General features: G+C 38.5%; 1 protein-coding gene across 5 annotated transcripts in view; it reads right to left on the reverse strand.

The window, feature by feature from the left end:
* evi5 (ecotropic viral integration site 5) overlaps positions 1-22,851 on the reverse strand; it is a 45,449-nt gene extending 22,598 nt beyond the window's left edge. For 2 of the 5 annotated variants that reach the window (XM_023339451.1, XM_014471366.2), the window contains exons 1-7: positions 22,681-22,851; positions 13,121-13,353; positions 6,620-6,809; positions 987-1,211; positions 829-903; positions 608-733; positions 380-523 (exon numbers count right to left, since the gene is read on the reverse strand). In XM_023339451.1, the coding sequence (XP_023195219.1) occupies positions 380-523; positions 608-733; positions 829-903; positions 987-1,211; positions 6,620-6,809; positions 13,121-13,353; positions 22,681-22,773 (1,086 nt within the window). In that variant the 5' untranslated portion in view covers positions 22,774-22,851. Of the gene's footprint in view, positions 1-379; positions 524-607; positions 734-828; positions 904-986; positions 1,212-6,619; positions 6,810-9,246; positions 9,393-13,120; positions 13,354-13,980; positions 14,144-19,900; positions 20,123-22,680 lie in introns of those variants that run through there. The other 3 variants (XM_023339448.1, XM_023339449.1, XM_023339452.1) reach the window with 3 other exon arrangements.
* Between the last annotated feature and the right edge of the window lie 267 nt (positions 22,852-23,118).

The raw sequence follows: 23,118 nt of genomic DNA on the forward strand, positions 1-23,118 counted from the left end.
GCAAATTCTAAATATAATATAAAATAAATATTGAAGTATGACGTCGCTCAGAGCACAAAGCATAGAATTAGACTAGAATTATTTTTCCAATATCTGAACCGATACAGATGTTATTATTGTTTTAAAAGAACTTAATCAGACCACACTGTCTTTGCAAGTCCAGCAGGTGGCACTAACATGTTACTTTTCTTTTCATATTAACCTTATTTAACATGCTTTTTCAGTGAAGCTGTTTTGAAAGTTGAGTTAGTTTTAAGTCTAATGCAAAAAAAGTTTTGCGAAAATTACTTTCTCAAGAATAAAAGAAAGTCAGTAAACTGACTGACATCAATAAATAGCATTTCTTATTGAAAGTGGGTAGCTGCTCCTCTTAACTAACCTCACACATGAAGATATCGAAAATCCTGGTGGCTACAGGTAAGGGGTAGGAGGTGAGGAAGATGGTGAGGAACCAGGAGGAGGCGTACATGGAGGTGTGGAAGCTCTGAGCCTGGAAATGCATGTGCAGCTCCGGGAGCTGCTCCTGGAAATCCACAAAAATCATTCAATCCATACAGCAGATTTCTCCAGAGCATTCTCTCTCTGTAACTCCAGATAAAGTGCCTACCTGGATCATGCTCTCAAACTGATACATGCACAGTCCCAGCTCGGCCATGCTGGGCTTGAAGAGCTCGCGCAGCCTGTAGTCCTGCATGAGCTTCACAAACACACAGAAGGCCTCCTCCTCTGGCATCTGGAACAAAACAAGACTAAATGAAGTAACACCTGCGGGAATCTTCGCTGACTGCAAAGGTATTTTACGGATATGTTTTTCAGTAGCATCATTACCTGCATGAGCAGCAAACCCACAATGAACGCACTTCCTTGACAGTAGCCAACCTCGCGATCCACCAGAGAATAGGCCTAATTGACCAAAAAGTCAGTAGATATTCTCTGAATAGTTTTTTTATGTTTCAGATTGCTGTTGGAGTGAGAAGCAGCTGTACCTTCATGACATTGAAGAGCACTTCCTGGCCCAGGCTGTCTTTCTCTTTGAAGAACTCGTGTTCAGGATAGGTGCGAGCGATGTCTCTGCGTATGAGCTTCTCGCACGGCGATGTCATCTTTAGAAGTTCTGAGTACTGATCTTTGATGGGCATGTTCTGGGCGTTACACAACAGCTGCCACACTATTGCCCGGAAGTGGTGGGGAATGCCTTTTCTTACGAGATCCTGCAGGAAGACAACAACAACAACAACAAAAAATGATTTTTTTTTTATGTTGAGGCTATTGGACAGTAAAGTATCCATATCTAAACCTACAAACTAATCCCAAGCACTCATCAGTGTGGACGATGCTAGTGAAGGAAGAAGACATAAAGCTACTTTTAATATCAGCACATACAAAATAAAGTCAGAGGAAGCACAAGAACAAGAAATTCCATGATCTACGACTTCAAGACATGTCTAAGGTTTCACTCAACATGTAAGAGTGACATTTTCAGCAGACAACAGGAAGGGTGAATAGAGTGTGGCAGGTTTCCCCACTACTCCGGACATTTTGTCACATTAGGAGCTCTTTTAGGACCAAGGAGTTTGGGAATAGCTTTTTTTTTATCTTACAGAGGTAAAATTCTAAGAAAAATCTTAGGACTCCAGAAATTCTACAAATTTGCCTAAAATGTCGTCATTTAGGAGTCTTAGGATTCTTTGAAAACATGAGCACAGAACTATAAGGGCAAGAATCTACATGCTCTGAAATATACATGGATATTGCTGTTAGACCGGCCAAGGTAATCCTGAGTCATTCCTGTAGCCATGAAGTTAAAGGTTTAGGCTGCTGGACGACAAAATTACAACTTTTCTTCACTTTCTTCAATTACTCTTTTTTTAAACTACTTTGAATAATTAATTGAGCTTTATTGCACTGTTTGATGATAAATTTTATAATTTATGTATGATTGAATTGAAAGAATCTTTTTATAAAGTGTCTCAAGATAACATTTGTTGTGAGTTGGTGCCACGTTAGAATTAAAGTGAATTGCTGTTTTAGCAAAGCTAGTCTCGCTAGCGGTGTGTAAAACCCTGTTTTTATTCAGCCATGGTGCTGGAACAAAAGGTTTAAATGCTGTACCCATCTTAGTGAATATACACTGTATGTGAAGGTTAAAGCTTAAAAAAAAGGTTGACTGAAAATCAGGCACAAATGTTTGATCTCTGCAGCTCTACAGCAGTTATTTTGTGATTTTCACTACGACTGTTGTATTACTAAAAATCACAAATATTCCATGTAGAAACATAGAACAATTCACTGAAATAAATGGACTGCCTCTGAACAAGAGCCGAGTACATTTCTCTGAAGAAGCGGCTCCCTTCAGAGGAATCTAAGTGACCCCACACCTGCAGTGGGCGCTCTGAACCCTGACAAGGTTTCCTTTCCCTGCTGCACTGTTTATTATTCTGACTGTAGTAATAAAGAGAGCCGAGGACTTGGTTCATTTGGCTGAGGCGTGCACTTTTCAAATCTTTCCATCAGGAAACCCATGAGTCGTGTAAAAGCTGTTGTTAGTTTAGCTTCATTTTAAATAGCGTACATTAAATAGCTTCATTTTAAATGCACATTTGGGAGCCGTATTTTCACATGTGAATGCAGATAAGGGGAACTGTAGAAGAGTAATTTAATGTAAGATAATGGAGAAAGAAAGCTGACGTTTCTCATAACAGCAATAAGCCAAGAGTTTGCTCATATGATTTAGGTTTTTGTCTGTATCCCATAGTAACCGTGTATCCACTACCAAACCCAATCTTTCCAATGAAGCGCTCTAAAGTAATTTGTTTCTGTATATTACTACTGATACAAGTTGATGAAGCAATTTCCTGTGCTGACAGGGAGCGATGCTCTTTCCTGCAGTGATGACAACACATAATGGTCAAGTGTGTGTGTATGTGTGCATCTGGTGAGCCCAGGGCACATCTGGAGCAGAGGTCTGTCCACCCCCCTCCTCCACCCAGGCGTTCAGCAGGGGGGTTCCCTCTCCCCTTGAGACAATCTGTGCTTTGTTCTGTGATGGAATAAGGGGCGTCTTCATGTCAACTGTTCAACAAAAGCTGCTTTCTGCCCGCTCTTCACACTAAATAATAAGCAGCACTCAAATACAATCAATATTTTAAAACCTGAACTTACGAGAGTACAATAAAACAATCTGACCCAATTGCACCTTTTCCAGAGTCAAACTAGTTTATATTATCTGGTTTATTATTTTAGATATGTCCAAATATGTGTTCACTGTGGAGAGTATTGTAGCATTCCTTAAGCTAGCTGATAGGCAGTGTGCAGTAACAGTTGGGGTGAGGGTGGAGGGGCATCCCATGCAGTTTTCTGGCCAATCACCAATCACTAATCTTTAAAAAGCTTGACCTGTCAATTCCTATTGTGACTGATACCGTTTATTTTTTTTGTCTGAAAAGTCAGAAAATGTAACGACAAAGTAGCTAAGTTGGCAAAAGTGGAGTGACTGTTGTTAACCTCTCACATGCCGACGTGACCTAGTGGGGATCCGTCTGGGTTTTCTCCCATTGACATGGATTCCTCTGGTAGGATTTCTACCAGGCCAATCAGCTAACAGTAGAAATTGTGGACGATGACATCGATTTTTTACTCTGTTTTAAAATTATAGTCTGACTGTAGTTTTAGCAAAGGAAGTGAACGAAGCCTTGTTCAGCTTCAAACCTCTACTTCTGCAGTGGAGGATGGATGATTCCTGATTGGGCAATTTCCAGTAAGTTTTTTAGCTTTTACCAGGTAAGGGGCGGCAACGCTTTAATCTATGCTCTGCCAAACCAGAAAATAACTCTGGTAACTCTAGAACTTTCTCTGGCATTATAAGAACTTTAACCTGCATGTTAAAATATTTTTTGCAGTTTGGAGACTGTATCTGCTTCAAACCTTGCAATTCCTCAATACTTTTAACCAGATCATGCCTACTCAACAGGCTTCCGTTTAAACAGCAGTAGATTTAATGTAAATGTTAAAAAAGTTACTAACAGTACCACAGTTAAGATTTTGCTGACAAGTTCAGAATAACCAAAGTTCCTTCCTTCACACAACAACCGCTGAATTTTTCTGGAAGCCAAGAGGAAGAAAGCTGCAGTTCTGAGGAGGAATCAGCCTGTCTGAATAATATCCCTGCCTTATTTCAGTTTATTGATTGCTTCATCTACTGGATTGCATAACAACACAATTAGTGGAAGGACAAAGTAGTTCCACTAACTACTTTGTTAGTGGAATATTTTGTGTTGCTTCAATATTTATATGCAGAATGACAAAAACAAGAAATACCTGCTCCTACGGCTGCTGTAAGCGTCTCTCCTGCTATGCTAAATGTGTGACCAGATAAAACATTCTTGGTCAACATTTACACTGAAGACCACTTTGGGCCTGGGGTTTAAATCAAAGCACTACCGACAGTCACATGGAACATAATTATCACAGGGCTGCAGAGAGTTACTGTAAAAACAAGCCCGCTAAAATTAGCATCAAAATGTCAGGAACTGAAATAACAAGTTCAGGGGCAACGCTGCAGGGTCAGCCGGGACGGAGATAGCCTGACAAATTATCTCTGACTGTAGTAAACACTGCAACAGTCTGAGCTTTTGTGGTGTCTGGCACAGGGCGAGATGGTAAATGTCAGCAAAAATGCATGTGCATCACAAGAGAGACCACACAGCTGAGATGTGGATGGTGTTGTGGAGTTTAGAGCAACAGCAAACATCAGGAGATTCTTTTCCTTTCTTTACAGCATATTGGGGAAGAGTATATTGTTTTAAATCAAAAATGGTGCTTTGCAACAGTATTTTTGTGTATTAGCTAATTTTACAACCACTCTATTCTTAATGCATTAATGCAGCTTTTGGACCTGGGTCTTTAAGGTATTAACTTGAATCAGCAAAGGTATTCAAGCCTAAAATAGCATCTCAATGCTACAAGCAGAGACGCTAATGTCGGCGTCCACAGTCCACATGAATGATTAGGGCTTCCTGAAAAACTGCAAATGACCCCATTTAAATTAGTTGAGACAAGAACATCCATCTAAGCTAACCATAGATTAGAAGAGCACTGATCACAGAAACGGCCAATAGGCACATGGTAACTGTAGGAGCTGCAGAGATCCAGAACTCAGGTGAGAAAATCTATGTCTTGTTCCACTAATGGAAGAGTGAGGAGAAGAATTTTGGCAGCATATTACAGCTGCGGCACTGTGCTGACATAGTGATGCACAGCAGGTGCCCTGTTTCAGCTTCAAAGCAAGGCTTACAGTTAGTAGTAGATACACTAGCAACAGCTTCCAAATAAATTCTAGTTTCAAAGCTAAATCACCACCAACCTTCATTTCCATAAAGTTTCACGTCAATAACTGCGTTTTCACACCTAAGAAGCAGTGAGAGTTATCATCCTCCGTGTTGCTGGATTGTCCATCAAACACAAAGGATCTCTCCTTTGTGGTTGTGTGCCAGACAGGATGGCAGCTGCTTAGTTGCTTTGACAAGGAGCAACTAAGCAATCCTGGAACGCTGTACAGGATTTCTGTTTACACACACTCTTACGTGAGCTGTTTTGTATGTGTATTTATAAGTTAGAGCGACAGGGAAACTCGTTCGGAGCCTCAGAGAGAGAAATCAGAGGCAGCAGAACACAGCAGTAGCGTTTCCATTACAAATATGCACAAATCTTTGTCTATATGCTGCTGCTGTAACCCCCCCCCAAAAAACAGTTTTGCAAGGTGGTGTTTCCATTAAATAAGAAATTAAATTAAAACCACACGTCAATAAGATTGTTCATGTGAAAGTCATTAAAAATTGTGGAAGCGACGGATATAAACAGTGATATGAGAAATCCAGAATTCAGCTATGGTGCAAGAGCTCATCATCTATAAGCCAATCAGAAGAGAGGTCAGTGTCTTATTCAGGGTTGGAGCAACAAGCCCCGCCTACTTGGGAGCGACTACGTATTGGGCATTTTGGGGACATTTTAGTTGCCAGTTTTACAGAGGAGCTATGGATTCAACACACCAAAATGACACACAACTTCCTATGAACTGTGTGATGATGTGAGAGCTCTGGTGGAGCCAGTGGCACAATGTTAGAAAAAAAAAAACAACAGTAAACCATTATCCTTCTACTACTTCCTGTTGTCGTCCTTGTGGTTTTTGACAGTAGTAACATTTTTATGTGTTTACTTATTTTTTTAATGGTGCAAAAATACTATCAAAGTAACTTAATTTTTTTCCAACGTGACTCATGTGAAGTAAAAAGTGTTTCCATTCCAATTTTATTCTACTTTGTTATAGCTGAACAACCATGTCATCTTAGCGCAAAAACTTTATAGAAAACAAAAAAAAAGACTTATTTCAAAATTGTCTTCTTTCTATTATCCAAGTTTATTTTTGCTATTTATACTGGTGCAATTTTATGGTCACATCTACTCCCTTGGTGGTGACAGTAGCTGTGTGTTCCACCTCACACACACTTGTACATGCTCCACCCGTTGTCATGACAGCAGTTTGGATGAAAGGACACCTTGGCGAGGCGTTCTGCAGGCGTGTCTCAGTAAGCGCTCTTCGGCACCAACGCACCAGCCTCACCTTCAGCTGCTTCTCCTTCTTCTTGCGCACCTCCTCCCACTCGTTGACAATCCGTCCCCACAGGATCCAGGTGTCCTCCTCCAGGTGGGACAGGTTGGAGGAGGCCGAGGAGCTGGACACCAGGGAGGAGCCGCTGTTTCTCCGGGAGCCGTTCATGGAGCGCAGAGACTTGCTGTCCGTCTCCAGAAGTCTAGAATTAAAAATATGGAGATGTATGTTATCAATTAGGGCTGAAACTAAGCATTATTTATTATTATTATTATCTATACTGTTGCAGAGTTTGACAAATACGATCAGGTGGAATCCATAAATGATTGAACTGAAGTGACTTTTTTGTAAGGTGCCTTGAGACGACGTTTGTTGTGAATTGGAGCTACATAAATAAACTGATCTGAATTTAATATTTTAGTTGGTTATTTTGATGATTAAATGGATAAAAAGAATATGCATACTTTTCATTTAACAGCTTAAGCTTATTTTATACAATGTTAGTAGTATACAAAAATACAATTCCAATTTATTTCATGAACAAGAAAATAAACATTTTCTAAAACATATAAATATTTCTACCATCAACATTTGAAAAGCCAAGCTCTTTCTGCTCGACTTAACATCAACACAATGTTGGACTAATTTGGTGATTATTTTTTTATTTAACCAACTAATAGCAAAAGATGCTCAATTATTTTTCCCTTTTTTTGTGTTTTAGAGAATGTGAAGCAGGTGAAGCTAAAACTTTCACTTGAGGACTTCTGGGTAGAACATATAGACAAAAGAGGTTCATTTTTTTGTCTTAAAGGCAAAATGTATATATTGTTTGTACACTTTTGGATTAATTACTGCTCTTACTGTATTATTCTTTTCAAAAAATGTCCTTTCCTGAGGCTGTATAAGCCAGTTCACGATTAATTAATTACTTAATTAGTTGACGTTTATTTTGATAATAAAGGATCACAATTACTCCGATTAAGTGTTTTGATCATTCAAAAGCTGTCTAAAACAAGGACATATTTGGAATGTGAGCATTTATACTTTTACATATTTTAGCTTAGAGAAATATCTTCAAGGTACATCAGCAGTAAGAGCAACAAGTGACTTGTTGACGTGCCACTGGAAAATCAAGGAACTAATATGGCAAATGGAAATATCTTTGTATATGCTTAGTCAGGGTATTATAAGCCTGGTCGGCCACCAGGCTTTACTTGTGACCCTACCAGGCTAAGCATTGCTTATTTCTTTCAGTCTTTTTTAAATGTTTGCAACCTTTTAAGACTTTATAGTTGGTATTCAGGTATTAGTCCGCCAATATTTTAATAACACGAAATTATCAAATGATATTTTCAAATTTCTTGTCAACTTTAAACATTTTTCAACTCAAAATCACGACAGGCTGCTGGATGAATGACTGCCCCAGCACCCAACCACCAGGCTTAGCAAGTTTTCTGGGGGAAACCTTGCTTAGTGAACAGAAATTTACTTGAGCAAGAGGTTTTATTGTGACAAAGATAAAGTATAAAGCTACTTTGCGATTCTCCACCCTACCAAGTAAAACCAGACACTGCAGGGAAGCAGCAATAAACCTGACGTTTCTAAAATTAGTCTCAGGTAACTTGCAAAGCGAAAGGAAGACAACGCAAACTGGATCTTGTGTTCACATCAACGATGGAAACATTTTTAGGTCAGAACTGTTTATTTACAAGCCACTGAGTGTTCAGCAGGGCAGCTCTGCAGGTTTAAAATAACTCACTGTGTCAAAGTTGGATGAGCTGCAAACACATCAGCCAATTAGTAATTAGTGAAGAATTTCAAGAGATGCCCAGATAGGATTCAGTGGGAAAACAGTCCAACAGCCAGGCAGCGTGTAATCATAAGTAGAGGTTGACCACATGCTTGATTCATACAAACTACTCTTCTTACTTAATGTAAACAACAATCAGATTCAGATTCAAGGTTCAATACGTTCCAGTATTGAACCTGTAGTTGAGCTCATATGTCAGTAAAGAAGGAAAGAGGTTGCAAGCTTTTTTGAAGACAACTAGAGTTTGATCTGCGTCTTCAGAAATTGACTGAATGCCTCATGTTTACTGCAGCAGTTACTGATCTAGGAACAGCATGTGGAGAACAGGAGACCCAACTTCAAACCATGACATAGAAACAAACACTCTGACACCTGATCTTGGAAAAAAGAAAAAAAACAAAAGTCTGAGGACTTTCCAGTGCAGCCTGTAAGTGCTGTCCCAGAATGGCTGGGGGTTCCAGACAAATTCAGGTCATGTAGGAGAACGAACTGAGCAGAAAATACTACATTACGGACAGAGTGAGACAGAATACCTAAGTCAGAGACTGGAGGAGTTTACACTTTGTAGAAAAATTCATAAACTGCGTTTTATAGTTGAACCTGAACCTCCTACGAGCTCTGCTAATAATTCACCACAAGTCAAACAGTCAGAAGATGAAATAAGTATTGTGGACTAATAATGATCAAGCAAGAAATACAGCAAATAAACACCAATTTTTAATTATACTTCTACCCACATGATAAATAAGATACTTTAACCTATAATTTAATCTCCACTCCCATTTTCTGCATTTTAAAATCAGTATAACTTAAAGTAAGACCACCTTACCAAGATAAACTCATAATTTTCTCCTCATTGCTTTGGGATTTCTTCAAAGCTGACACATCTGGACTTAGACAGCGCAGTAATGAGTGCTGGATTCTGTTGTTCTTGTGGCAGGACAGGACGAAGCTCAATACCCTTTATCTGTTCTGCCAGGTCCAAAGGCCTCACCAAGCACACAAACCTGCGGTAAGCAGCTGCAGTATCTCTGATTTGAACACCAATACCAAAGTCCTCACTGTAGTTGCTGTAGCTGGTTTCAAAGTTCCTTGATGACGAAAAGATTTTACTGTTAGCATGTGGCTATAGCTTAGCTCAGTTAGCTGGATGCAGGAACAAACAAGCTGTAATTAAGCTTTATCGAGTTAATTTCGATTAAGTAATTAATTAGATTTTAATGCGTTAAAATGTTTTTACCACAATTAATAGCTATTTTTTTCTTTTTTCAACATATGAAAATTACAGCAGGAACTTTTGCATTCATTCATGTGTTGCTGGTACTCCCATAAATGTGACACACAAGCGATATTCGCAAACAACGATGGACAATGAAGCTGCTTTTCCTGGGACTTACTTTTTGCCACAGAAATTGATCTGACTGGACACTGGACAAGTCTACTGTTGTGTTCTAGTTTTGCTGAAAGGAGTTAGCCTATCAGTGAAGCTATTCAAGCCTAAAATAGCATCTCAATGCAAAGCATGTAGCAGCAGCATGCTAATGTCAGCATCCATAGTCCACATTTCTACAGACGTTCCATGAATGATCAGGAGTTCCTAAAACTCTGGAAAGATGAATGTTAGTATTGTACTTTGCATCAGTGTGGTGGTTGAAAAACCTAAGCAACAAATTAAAACAACAAATACCTTTATTGTTGAGCTCATATGTCTGTTTATTCAATAATTTAGCTGATTTTTTTTAAAAATTGAAAATATTGGTCATTTTGTCAATACTATACGATTAATAAATTACAGACCCTGCATTTAACTGTGTCCCACTACTAGCTAAAATGCTAATTTTTCACTTAAAAGCATGCTACTCTGAAGGAATCATACAGGCAATAATCTGTCCACCCAAAAGAAGAAACGCATCCAAGAAAAACTTATTTGGCTGGACAAGCATTGTGATGGATTTTACAGTGAGCAAGCGAACAAACCCTCAACAATAAGAGTGAGTGACACACTTGTGCTGAAATAGATGCTTCTACTCTCACACACACATTGCTCAGCCATGGATGAAAGGTTCAACGGAGAAAGAATTCCCAGAGCTGGCAACAGAAGGCCATTGCGTCATCCTCTAACAGTCTATTAATTCAATGTGAACAATGACCGAATCAGCAGGCCACAACAATGTTCTCAATTTACCACACACACCCTTGGTGATACCATGCATACACCACTTAGCATGCTGTGATGTGGCCTTTGGGAGTGTGCAACAAGTTATTGGTCTTCCTACAAAAACCAATCAGTTCAGCAACAAGACAGGACATTGTTGTAGAAGTGATAATCGGCATTGACATTTGATTTGATCTCATCTACAAGCTCTCACTGCAGAGTAAATCAGTGTAAAGCCAGTTGAACAACAGCTGTCAGATGAGACAAACTGAGGAGAACTATTTAGTCGATGAGCTCGGAATATTTTCCTTACTGAAGGCCAGATTCAAATCAAAAGCGCTGTAATGCTACAAAGCAAAAAAAAGAGAGGCTAACCTGATAACAAAAAAAGAAAAGAAAACGTAGTGTAAAATTCCCAGAGTTAGTCTCCAGTTAGCATGTCACAACCTGCTAGATGTCATTCAGGTGTGTGTGCAGATAAGAGGGGGATGGTAAAGGCTTCTACAGTGACTGTGTCAGGTATTCTGAGCACAAAGCCAACAAGACAGCACAGCAAGATGTATCCAGTATTTGAATATTCACTTTAAAATGTCAAGAAATTGGATATTTTAATGTAGTATAAATACATAAACCTTGCCAAATTAACAAATCACCTGAAATGATGCTGATAAATACTGAGAGGAGACAGAGGCAAAAGGAGAGCTCAGATTTTCATTAAATCCTGACGCATCCATACAAAAACTAGTGCTGATGTCGATATCCGCTATTAATTTTGCCTCCATGGTCGATATCCAGCATGTGACAATATTGCATCATATGTATTTCTGTTATTTCAATATTGTGAAAGAAAAATGACCACACTGCTGACATTTCTTCTCTGTTTCAGTTAAACATCCTGCAGTCCTGCACAATGTCACATGACCAAACCAAACCCCATGACCAGCCTCCTCCAGAAACACAAAGGACAATTTAACCTGCAGTATTTCCTTTGTTAATATTGGCCCAGTTTTACTTACTGGACCGATACCAACATGTTAAAAAAACATGTAAAAAAAATTACCTGATACCATTGTTAGTGCTGATAAATCGTGTATCCCCACAATTATGACCATTTAATAGCAGTTATGATGTGAAACTGAATTCAGATCAGTTTTATCTATTAAGTTTGTCATAAATCACAGACCTTTGAGGATTACCAAAGAATGACCACACATCCTGCAGCATGGCTGCTCCAGTCAGTGTTAGTAACACTGCGTTGCAAAAAAATATTTTTCGGAAGTTGTCTGTGTTTTTTTCTATTTTGAACCGCGGAATCCAAAAATGACATCCATTTTTCTCAATCAGGTCAGGTTCTTATTCTAGTCTGATCTAGAGTAATTAAATCTTCTGACTAAATTGATTATATTTTTGTGACATTATCAGTTCATTTCCGTTAATATTTCTCATCCAAAAAAGGTTTTAGGAGAAAAAAAAATTGTTTTCCAACAAAGTAAATTAATTATATGTTACAAACTTAGATTCTTGTAAACTGAATAATAAACACTGATCAGGGTAAGTACATGTAAATTGAACATTATATCTCCGTCTCTTTCCTGTCCTGATGGAATCTCTCCTCCTGCTCATCACTCATTGATCCAGATTCTCAGGAAACCGATCCAGATGGGAGAACAAGTCCTGCATTTTGATGCTCATGTTGCTCCATAGTTCAGAAGGTTCACCTGATTGAGCAAAACCAAGGCGATTTTTGGATTCATCTCATCAACGTGACCTTAAAACAGTTGAAAAACTCCAGACAATTCTTTGGCTGTTGACCAGTGTAATCAATGAATGATCAATAATCCTGGGGAGTTGTGATAGTTACCATATTCTAACATAAAGGTTATATCCCTTCAAAAGACTGATGACAATACTTCATTAGTAATAGTTTTCTTATGTTCAGTAATGTAATTAACTTAATAATTAAGGACATAATGCTTGATTATTATTATTTTTTTATTATTATATTATTTTTTTTCCTTTCATATCAACAAAAACCCACTACATGCTACGAATACCTGAAGGACTACACTAGACTTTGTTTTGTGTCTGTGTATATTCACTTAAAAATATAAAAAGTATAATGAGACAATTATACTCACTCTCTTGGCGGTTTTAAGCATTATATTTGAATTCCTACTATAAAAACTGTAATAGTGAGCATGTGTGTCTGAGTTTCTCTGATGAGTCATGTTACCCAAACTTCACCTGCAGTTTAATTCTGATTCATTTCTGACTGAATAACAGGAACACTGACTCGAAACCTTTGCACAGAGGAAGCTTTCTTTGCCAATTATTGACATAACAGAAGTTGTAAACAATGTCTCCCCTGATGGGCTACCGTAACAAAACAATAATTATGTACTTTAAAAATAAAAAAAGGGAAATTCTCAACTTTTGTGAAGGACGAGAAGAGAAATTCAGTTTGAAAAAAAAAAAAGAAAAGAAAAAATTCCATCTTGCATCATCATGCAAAGGTAACTGAAGAAGCTGCATCAGCCAGACTACTGACCTGTTCTGCTCCTCCAGCTTGGCCAGTAGCTCCACATCGTCGGGGCTGAGCTGCGCTGGGGAGGACGGCGAGAGGGCTGGTGAGGACAGCGATGTGGAGGAGGAAGTGGCGGGGGTCTGTAGAGATGTGGGCGTGGCCACCTGGCTAGCCATCTGACTGACAGTGTGGGAGACCGAGTTCTTCACCCATGAGAGAGTAGAACTCAGCTTTCCAGCAACCTTGTCTGTCGCCACCTGCAGGGAAAGACCACAGGAGTCTTTTTATTATGTAATCACTTTCCGACCTCACCGGGCTTGGTCTCACAATAAGTCACCGTCTAAACTTAGATCCATGCCAACCAGACGTCTTCCAGTCAGAGCGGGACGGATCGATGCGGCTGCTTAGCTTTCGCTCTGCTTTAGCCAATGTTCTGATTTCCCGATCAATACCTCAAACTGCTTGCTTGTGCTGCAGCAAACGTTTGATGAGTCAGGACTGAATCGTGACAGTCAGCAGTGGATGTTGGATTGGTTTCATTTTAAGGCTACTTTAACAACACATTCTAACCACTTTTCTCCCCCCCCCCCCCCCCCCCCCAAACAGATTAACAACAAAAAGTCCTGCTTTTGCTAAAGAGATTTTTTTTTACACAGCAGAGCAATGATTAACATTATTATTCCCTCTCATGGAGAAAAACGGCGACAAAGGTGTGAATCCTGACATGTAATCTGACCGACCCTCAGAACTGAGCAGACATACATAACATGAGAATTATAAAAGAAACTGTTTACATCTGTTTCCTTTTCAGAACCACCACTGAAAAATACACACAAACCCTGACCAAAAGCGTATAAAGAGGTGACATCAGGAAAGTTTCCTACCTGCTTTTCCCTCCCAAAAATCCAACCTTTTCAGCCGCTTTCCATGACAAAGCCGTTTTTCAAATCTCCATATCCATCAAAAGAAGGATTTTGGACGCTTGTTAAACCGCACACTCACTCGCTCAGTCTTCTAAACATTCAGCCGACTTAACAGTCTTGCAGTCATATGCTGATCATACTTGCAGGACGGGTCAAAGTGCCACAGTCAAGATAGTCATTCCCCACAGCTGTACTTCGCAAAAAAAAAAGGAAAAACAAAAGCCTGGCTGTCATAATACAGGAAACAAATCTAGAATAGAAACTGAGTAAAAAGCAGCAGCAGTAATGGTCTTTTACAGTTTTTAATGCAGTAATGTTCATGCACACTTTGTATATACTTTCTGATACTCAGTTACACATTTCTTTTAATCTGAGTATGCTATTTTTAATAACTGTACATTTCAATTTTTTTGCTGCAAATTTCCCCTTCAGTCTTCAGTCTCTTTATTTTTATCTCTGTGTGAATCTGCATCTGCCAGCCGCTTTGCTGCTGTTTTACCTCAACTTCCCCACCAAGGGTCAATATAAGATGTTTCTATTAGTCTTAAGAGTCAATAAGAATCAAAGAAGAATCGTAAATGTCTTTCAACATTTTTGACAAATAAAATGTAAAAGTGGTTCAAGCACCTGAATCTTCGTGTGTAATTTAGTCCCAGTATTGCAGAGGGTTAGAAGAATATCCTGAGGTTTAAAACACCTAAAAGAGCACAATTAAGTGCATCACCTGAAAATGGAAAGGGTGTTGCATAACTACAAACTGCCATGCATTCAAACTAACAGGACAAGCAGGGGTGGTATTAATCAGAGGATCATGAAGAAGCTGCAGAAAACCACAACTCCAGATATCCACCCTTTATGCAACAAAAGAAAGCCAGAGGAAGTTGTCTATTCAACGGCAAAACTACAAACTTCTACACACGTACAAATTTATGAAAACAAATAACTCATCCGACATAGTTTTTAAAAAAATAGTGTCTCACACACATTATTGTTTTCAGAAAACTTTTTATCCAAATGAACTCACACAAATATGTCATTTGTGTTGTTTTAAAAATGCCAAATGCACAGGGGACAGTGTAGCGCAAAGCTAAAACCTTTGTTATCCAATCAGCTGATGGCATTGTATTTACTGCAAGCAGTAATGTAACGGAACCCTAAATCTCTGTTTACCCATAAGCACACAAAAACACAAATAAGGAGCTTTGTGTGGATGAAAAGCTGAAACACACTAAAATGTATTGGTTTTCCCAGATATCCAGAGGAAAACAGACCCTAACAACATTTACATCTTGTCACAAGGTGTAAAAATCCGTGAAAGTTCAAGCGACAGGAATTCTTTGACAGACTTTTTAATAATGAACTCAAAGGCACAAGGACTTCCACATTTTTTTTATCTGACGTATAAGTAAGTTCAATCCTTCCCATCAACAAGTACTAAATAAATGGCATATAGATGAACTTCTTCTTCACAAAATGTAGACCAAAACAGAATGGTGTCAAGATTTTAGCGGTTGTAAGATTTCTCCTTTGTCTCCATTTCTCCCATTAACGCTCGACTTAGGTGTTTATTTTGGTTAGATTTATCCAGAATGCCCTGAACCACAGCCCACTTTCTGCTTTTGGAGCGGTCTTCAGTCTGCCTGGTGTTCGCATATGCATTCAAATCACGCCAGAGTTCACTTTAACCCAACCGAGACCCAGGTTAGTAGGTGGACCAGAGTTTGATTACACATTCACACCTCCCCAAAAGAACTGGACTTTCTGGGCAAACCAACTAGAGTCGGATTAAAATGGACTAAGCAAGGCTGGTGTGAATGTATCCTAGGTGTAGATGGATTTGAAAAGATTTCAAATTACCTGGGAGCAACTTTAAATTTAGACTCTGGTTCTACTATGTCAGATGTCAGCGTCAAGGTTGGCCTTAAAAGATATTGTGTCCAGTGAACCGAGCCGATGAAAGCAGGAATTCCCCATAAATCCTGGATACGGGGTTTGTTGCTGCTTTTGTTCGACAAAGAACTGAAAGAGCCCAGAAATGCTGGGAGCATAGCTAATGAAGCTACAGAGGGTCCGAGCAATGGAACATCAGGGCAATTGGGGAAGTGAAAAAGACCAGAGGAAGAAGTCAGAAATGTTTCCCTTATCATAACTGAACAGATGCATCATCACACTAGCTGAAAAACAAACCAGGTAAATGGCTAGAAATTATATCTACATGTATAAATTAAGAAACTTCTAAGCTACACTCACTCCTATCTTCGTATTCTATTTCTCTTCCTGAATAACCTTCTCAGGCTCTGCAATGGACACCATGGTGTGAGAGCACTGAAACCCAGGCTTGGCTCACAATAACACACTCAAAGTGAGGTGGAAAGGCCTTTCTCTTCACACGCACAGGGAAGCTCATACTTTCCAAATGTACAATCAACATTTCAATGGTCGGGCTGAAGGCTACTCCTCAACAAGCACTGCTAGCCTTTTAGTGGGGTAGAAAATGAAATGTCTAGACTTTGGGTTATGATTTTAGAAATTCAAACCGCATGTATAGCCATCTTAGTTTGTTACGGTAAAAAAATGGAGTCAAAGTTTAAACTTTAAGAATTATATTACTTTCAGATTCAACAATCCTTCTACTAATTTATTTCCTCAATCACAAGAGCTAGAAATAGGGCCAAAAAAGTGTTCTGAGTGACCAGAACAATGATAGCATAAATCTTTTGCATAAGTAAATAATGGTGTCAATTAAGTTGCTGAAAATGTGTAAAAGTTGATTGGTTACACCCAATAAAACCAGGTGACAAGCTTTCTTAAAATTTGTTCCACTATGCAGTAGTTTATCTGCTTTAAGTTTTAGCTAAAATGAATTCCTGCCTTTAAAAAAAGCACATACTTTTTTTTTTTACACAAATTCCCTTTCAAAGTATTTGCACCTCTAGAACCTTTGAACTTTTAGTCATGCTACAACAAATTAGCTTCAGTGTATTTTTTAAAAAAGTGTGGTAGGTTTAACAATGAAAGGTTTATAAATATTTCAGATTATAATAAAGCCATTGCCATTATATTACTTGAAAATTGTTTCAAAACAACATTATCATTAATTGCAATACCTTCTAGGACAAATATTGTCCAGCAATAAATTGTCCCAGGCCTAAATTATGAATAAATTAAATAAGCAGGCCTATTTAATACTTATGACTAAACCTTTGTAGATCAGAATAGGCTATGGTGTCAAAAGGTGTAAACAAACAAAATCCTAACATCATGTGGATTGATAGTCTAGTGCCCCAAAATAAAATCAGACTAGGCAGCAACACTTGTGATCTAATGAACAGTGTTACCCCACCCACCAGCTCACATGTACTGCATCTACCAGAACAACACCAGAGGAGGATTACAGAGGATCTGTGATGTACAGCTACTAAGAATTTACACTTGTTTTGATAGCAAAAAGTGTATGTTGGTTTTTAAAAAACGCTATTTTCATCCTGTTTGTTATAAAATAAACTCAAAAGCAAGTGTGTTATTACTACTTTCTATCTCAACACATTATTAGCCCAACCAATTGGTGCGGAACAGTTAGCAGGAGAGCAAACCCTCCGCAGCTTCACGTCACAGAAGATCTAAAGCTGATCTTTAATGCACCCCCCCCCCCCCTCCTTCCCCTGAAGCCCAATGCCACAGCCAAACTAACTCTAACAGAAAAAGTACTGAAGTTCTGCAGCAAGCATAAGAACCATTTGGGCCTGAGCAGCCAAGAAACAGAGAAGGAACTCACTCAAGTGTTTAATAAAGCAACTAGTTCAGGCACCGTGACTGAATTCAAAGAACAGAAACTATTTACTCACCAGCTGCTGGGACTGAAACTTCACATACAGATGGACTAGATCTTCACACGAGTGTTGCTACTGGGGGAAATGTAATACTTGAACTATTGTATAATAAAATAAAAATGGCAATCCTTGGACATTAGTTTACATGTGATACAGGCCCCAGGCTTCAGTGTGCTGCTAAATAATACTAGATCTTCAATTAGCTTTAGCTTATGAAGAGTAATGACTTCCAGTCACCAACAGGTGCTTTTATGGATAACTGATATCATTGGCACCAGGGAATCTCTCTCCTTCAGCTTTATTCACACTTTTTACTAAAACAAAATTCAAAAGTGCTTCACAAACACAAAACATGTCCCATCCAGGATTTGTTTGTCCCTGGTAGAATTTATGGAGGATTTCCAGATACAGAAATAAAACGACCATGTATAACAGGGCTTCGCCCAGTGCATTATAAGCCTGGTGGGGCACCAGGCTTTAGTTATGCCCCCACCAGGCTAAGCATAGTTTTTATTTTGTATTTACTATAGAGATTTTTATATACTTGTAACAGTGATAATAGCAAAGACTGGCTAAAGAGTCTCTTTGGTGAAACGGTTGGAAGCACAATGGCAACACAGTATGGTCAATATGTGAACACATTTTGAGGTCAGACGACTTTACCGTTCAACACGCTAACAACTTCAGAGAATGAAATGACAAGTCACAGATAAAAGACACTTTAATTAGGATGATCAACTAAAGTGCAAAAAAATATTTTTAGCATAACTGTTATTTTTATGTTTCCCTTTTTGAAGACTATAGTTGTTTTTAGGTATTGTTAATAATGTTTTCCAACAAAACATTATTATCTAGCGATATTTTCAAATTTCCTGCCAACTTTAAACATTTTTTTAAATCAATAACTGCCTTTACCACTGGGTTTAGGAGGTTTTCTGAGGGTAGTCCTGCATAGGACATGCTTGAAAACGCACATTGCTTTGTGTAAACTCATCAGCACTCAGCATTATCAGTTCTACAGGACATCACAGATATTTTGCAAGCAAAAACAACTTTTGAAACTCATCTTCCTCCTTTTCACAATGTGTTAATGCAGAGCAGCTTGTTGAATTGCTAAACTAACACTAACACTTTTTTGTTGCACATGACTTGCTGTGTCTTGTTAAATATTTTAATGCCTTTCAGGTTAATAATGTAAATGAAAAAAAAAAATACAGCTCTTGAACACAAACATAGCAGTTTTTAAGTTATCTCTCAGCTGCTCTCTGACCTTAATGAAGTTTCTCATTCGCTCTGCATTCTTACTACTTTCACCCGTTTTTATGCAGCGGTGCAATATTTAGAACTCTGCTGCGTTAAAGATGGTAATCTGAGGTGGGTTTATCACCCACAACATCCTTGTTTACTGGATTTTTCCCCCCGTCTACAGTCTGAGTTTGAGACACAGTCAACACCGCAGCAGCAGCACAGCTGAGCGGTTTAAATCCTCTGCTTGTTCCACATATCATGTTTCCCTCTCTGTAAAACATGCTCATCTCCAAACAGGAAACAGAGGAGCGGCGCGTTAGCCTCCGCTGCCCAGGTTCCTTTTATGGCTCGATGGTGCTGAGCGCTGAAATGGGGATCTAGCATCAAATTCAACAGTAGTCTCTCTTCCAGAAAGCGCCACAAGTTACACGGCATTACCGAGAAGAGAATCCGCTTAAGCTAAACGAAGACGTCGTTTGTTTTTTTAACCTTTTGCAGCTAAAATGGCGACTTCTACTTTATTTTATTTTATGGGTTTTTTAACAAACATCCACAGTCTTAAGAAGTCTCCAGCTGCAAACGCGTCAAATACTATCGACACCACTGACAAGCCGCAGTTCGAAGTAATACTGCGACAAACCGAGTGGAAGAGTTAAGTAATAACCATTTGTATTACTTGAGCGCAATGTCACAGTATTGCCTTTAAAAACAATGGAATAACTTTGAGTCTGTTAGTGAGTAGAAGTCAACTTCCAGTAAATAGACCGAGCCCGGGGGAGAAAAAAAGCAAAGACATCCTTTACCTTGAAGCGTTTTCAGCCAGCAGCAGTAAATGTCTCCTGTTTCCCATGCACGAAGATAAAGCTCCACTAGTCAGAGAAAAAGTTCCGCTCGGAAACGCTTTACGTCCGTACATAGAAAATTAGGACAAGCCAGTGCGGCTAGGTTTCTTCTTGAAATGCTAGCCAGCATTAAGTTAGCCCGTTCCCATTGACTCCTCGGTCCAGCCCATGCAGCCGTAATACGTGTACACAAACGTCCCCGACCCACAGACACGGCCTCGACTGTTTACATCCTAACAGAGCATGCGCCAACCTGGTGTAATACTGTCACCAAGTGGTCAACGTGAGGAACTGCAAACCAGGGTCTTATTGGAAAGCGTTGCCATTTAGTCATGAAGAGAAAGCACGACATTCTTAAACACAAAAGCGCTTTTTTTATTTAAAATATAGTTTGATTATTTTCAAAATGGAGACCAGAAGTGAAAATGGGCCCAAATAAAATTGGAGCATCTTTCTAAAATTTTTGCATACAAGCACACTAACTGATGTACTCTGATACACATTTAACTACAGTTTTAATGGCTTTAATGTTTTTTTGTGGGTGGACCACAACGACGCCAGTAAAACTCACAATAGCATACCAAACTTTATCATTAACAAATTAGAGTGAGAAATACAATTTCCACAGACTTTTCAATAGTAACCACATTATCACACTGTTCTGCTAAAACAAGATTCACTTTTTTGGTGAATCCTTTGGATTTCCTTACCCTCTTTAGTCTGTTTATGGCAACGTGTCTAATGCAGATGAATATCTTTGTTTTATTTTTGTAAAATTTTCACTTACAAATAAAATCTTTTTATTTATAAGTGAATAAAAAAAGCTTACAAATAAGTCTTTTGTAAGTGAAGTATTAGTGTTGTTGCTACTACTAACAGCAGCAACAACAATAATAAATAATAATAATAATAAATAATAATAATAATAAACTTTAAATATTTCTCTTTTATTAATCACATTTCTGCTTTTATCTTAAACAAACAAAAAATCCCTTCATCTCCCATTTATTAAACTTTGCTACATACGGAAGCACTGACCTATGATCCTAAAATCTCACCTGCCCACACATGGAAAGAAGTCAACTCAAATATTTTCAAATTATATGTCTGTCTTTTAATAAGGGACCCTTTTAATATTTTGGATCTGATTACTCATCTGCAAAATTTAGACTACTCTGTCTCATTAAAAATGTAATGTTTAATATGTATCTGAGCAGATCAAAATAAAAAATTCTAAGGAATTTATGTTTTTATTTTTGTTTGTTTTTTGTGGCCCTAAAGTGCTTTCAGCTTGATGATTTTGGCCCTCGTGGTAAAATGGTTTAAGACAAGAGTGTCAAACTCCCCTGTCTTCAAGGGCCACAGGTACAAAACAGTGGAATGAAATCCACTTCTTCTTGTGTAGATCAGTTCTCCAGAGTCCTGCTAATGACCTAATTATTCTATTCAGGTGTGGTGCAGCAGAGGCAGCTCTAAAGGTTGCAGGACAGTGGCCTTTGTGACTGGAGTTTGACACCTGTGGTTTAAGACCGTTCTCTGTCTAAGCAGTGACTGGGTCAGAGGCAGGGTGTAGGCTGAACATAACGCTAAAAACAATGTCACACTCTCCAAAAAAACATCTCAGGGTCACTTATTAATTTACATGAATTGTTTTTGGAATGTGAGAGGAAAATGGAGTACCTGAAAAAAACCTCACACATGAAAATGGAGAACCTTTTGCCACCCTGTCCTTATACAACTGCTGATTTGAAGGTTTTTATACAAAACCAAGATAGCCTAAAGCAAATCAGAAGTCTCAACAACTTGTTTACCCTCTCATTATCTATCACAAACACACAGGATATGAATGACTCAAAGGCGAATGAATTGTGTCAGAGCAGCTCTGTCTCAGGGCAGCTATGGGAACGTTGTGATTTCATGTGTTTGACCAAAATAGTCTGAGGTGACTTCAAACTTAAAAGTTCAAGCGACATGAAAACTTTCGCAGAACACTAAGTGTAAAGAAGAGATGTGAGCTTTTTCCTCAAGGGTCTCAGGATTTAACACTGTTAGGTTAAAGAAATTCTAGAGTTCCCAAAATGTGGTCCACATTTACTGAATTTGGATAAATTCAGTAAATATTTACATTTTAGCCAGTGTAAACATGTGCAGTCGTATTTCTGATGATTTGTTGGATAAAAAGTACCTTTTGAAAATAACAAAGGGCACTTTGGTACTTTGGTATTAAACAGACTTTGTAGTAAACCCCACATTTCAGTGTTAAAAATGTTTTTTTTTCATCAGTCTAATCTAATATTCTAATTTTAAATATCATGTTTTCTTTAGCTGTAAGTGGAAAATAATCATAGTTAACAGAATAAAGGCAATCAAACATCCATCTGTGTGTAGTTAATCTATACAATGTGTTTCACTAAAAGTTCCTCAAGTAAATAGACTTTTGAATAAAATTTGTTGAACGGGTCAGCAGGCTGTCTCATCAAGTGCTATTTTATGTCCTTATGTTTATGCTTTGTTATTTTCTTTTTTGTTTCCTCTGATGCCCCGTAAAGTACTTTGGGTGATTGCGTATGAATGGTGCTCCATAAATAAACTTGCCTTGCTATTAAAAGCACAAATCCCAACTTGAGCTTATGATCAAATATTATCTCAGTTTGTACTTTAGTTTTAAAATTATTTGGAAAGAATGATAAGGACTTATGTAATGTGTAACCAATCAGTGTTCCTACATTAAAATATCTTACCTGGAGTTCATTGCTGCGAGGAAAGAAAAACGTCACTTCTGTTGGAGCAGCGTGGAGTTTCAGGTTGTTTGATATCTCTGACTGATCTTTCATTGAACCCTCACTCTAAAAGCAGCAAATGCTAGTAATAAAAAAAAAAAAACTACTAAAAATCCATTCTTAACCTAATCAGAATTCACTAACAGTGACTTCACAGCAGCCACAATTAGACCAGCTTCTCTCAGTGTCTCACAATGTGAACAGAAACTCCGAGTGAAGGAAACCTGGAGAGGAATAAAGGAACTCTGGGGAAAATGCGTCTGTGTGACTGCCAAGGTTCACATACCGAACAGTTCCCAAACCTACTTTTCAGGTTTTAGGCGAGAGCAGGCATGACGCATGTCTTTTGTTGGCTGCTTGGACACTCCTCTGGCTCAGGAAGGAGCTGACGTTGTGGAG

Source organism: Xiphophorus maculatus, chromosome 9 (genome assembly GCF_002775205.1).
Source record: "Xiphophorus maculatus strain JP 163 A chromosome 9, X_maculatus-5.0-male, whole genome shotgun sequence".
NCBI lineage: Eukaryota > Metazoa > Chordata > Actinopteri > Cyprinodontiformes > Poeciliidae > Xiphophorus > Xiphophorus maculatus.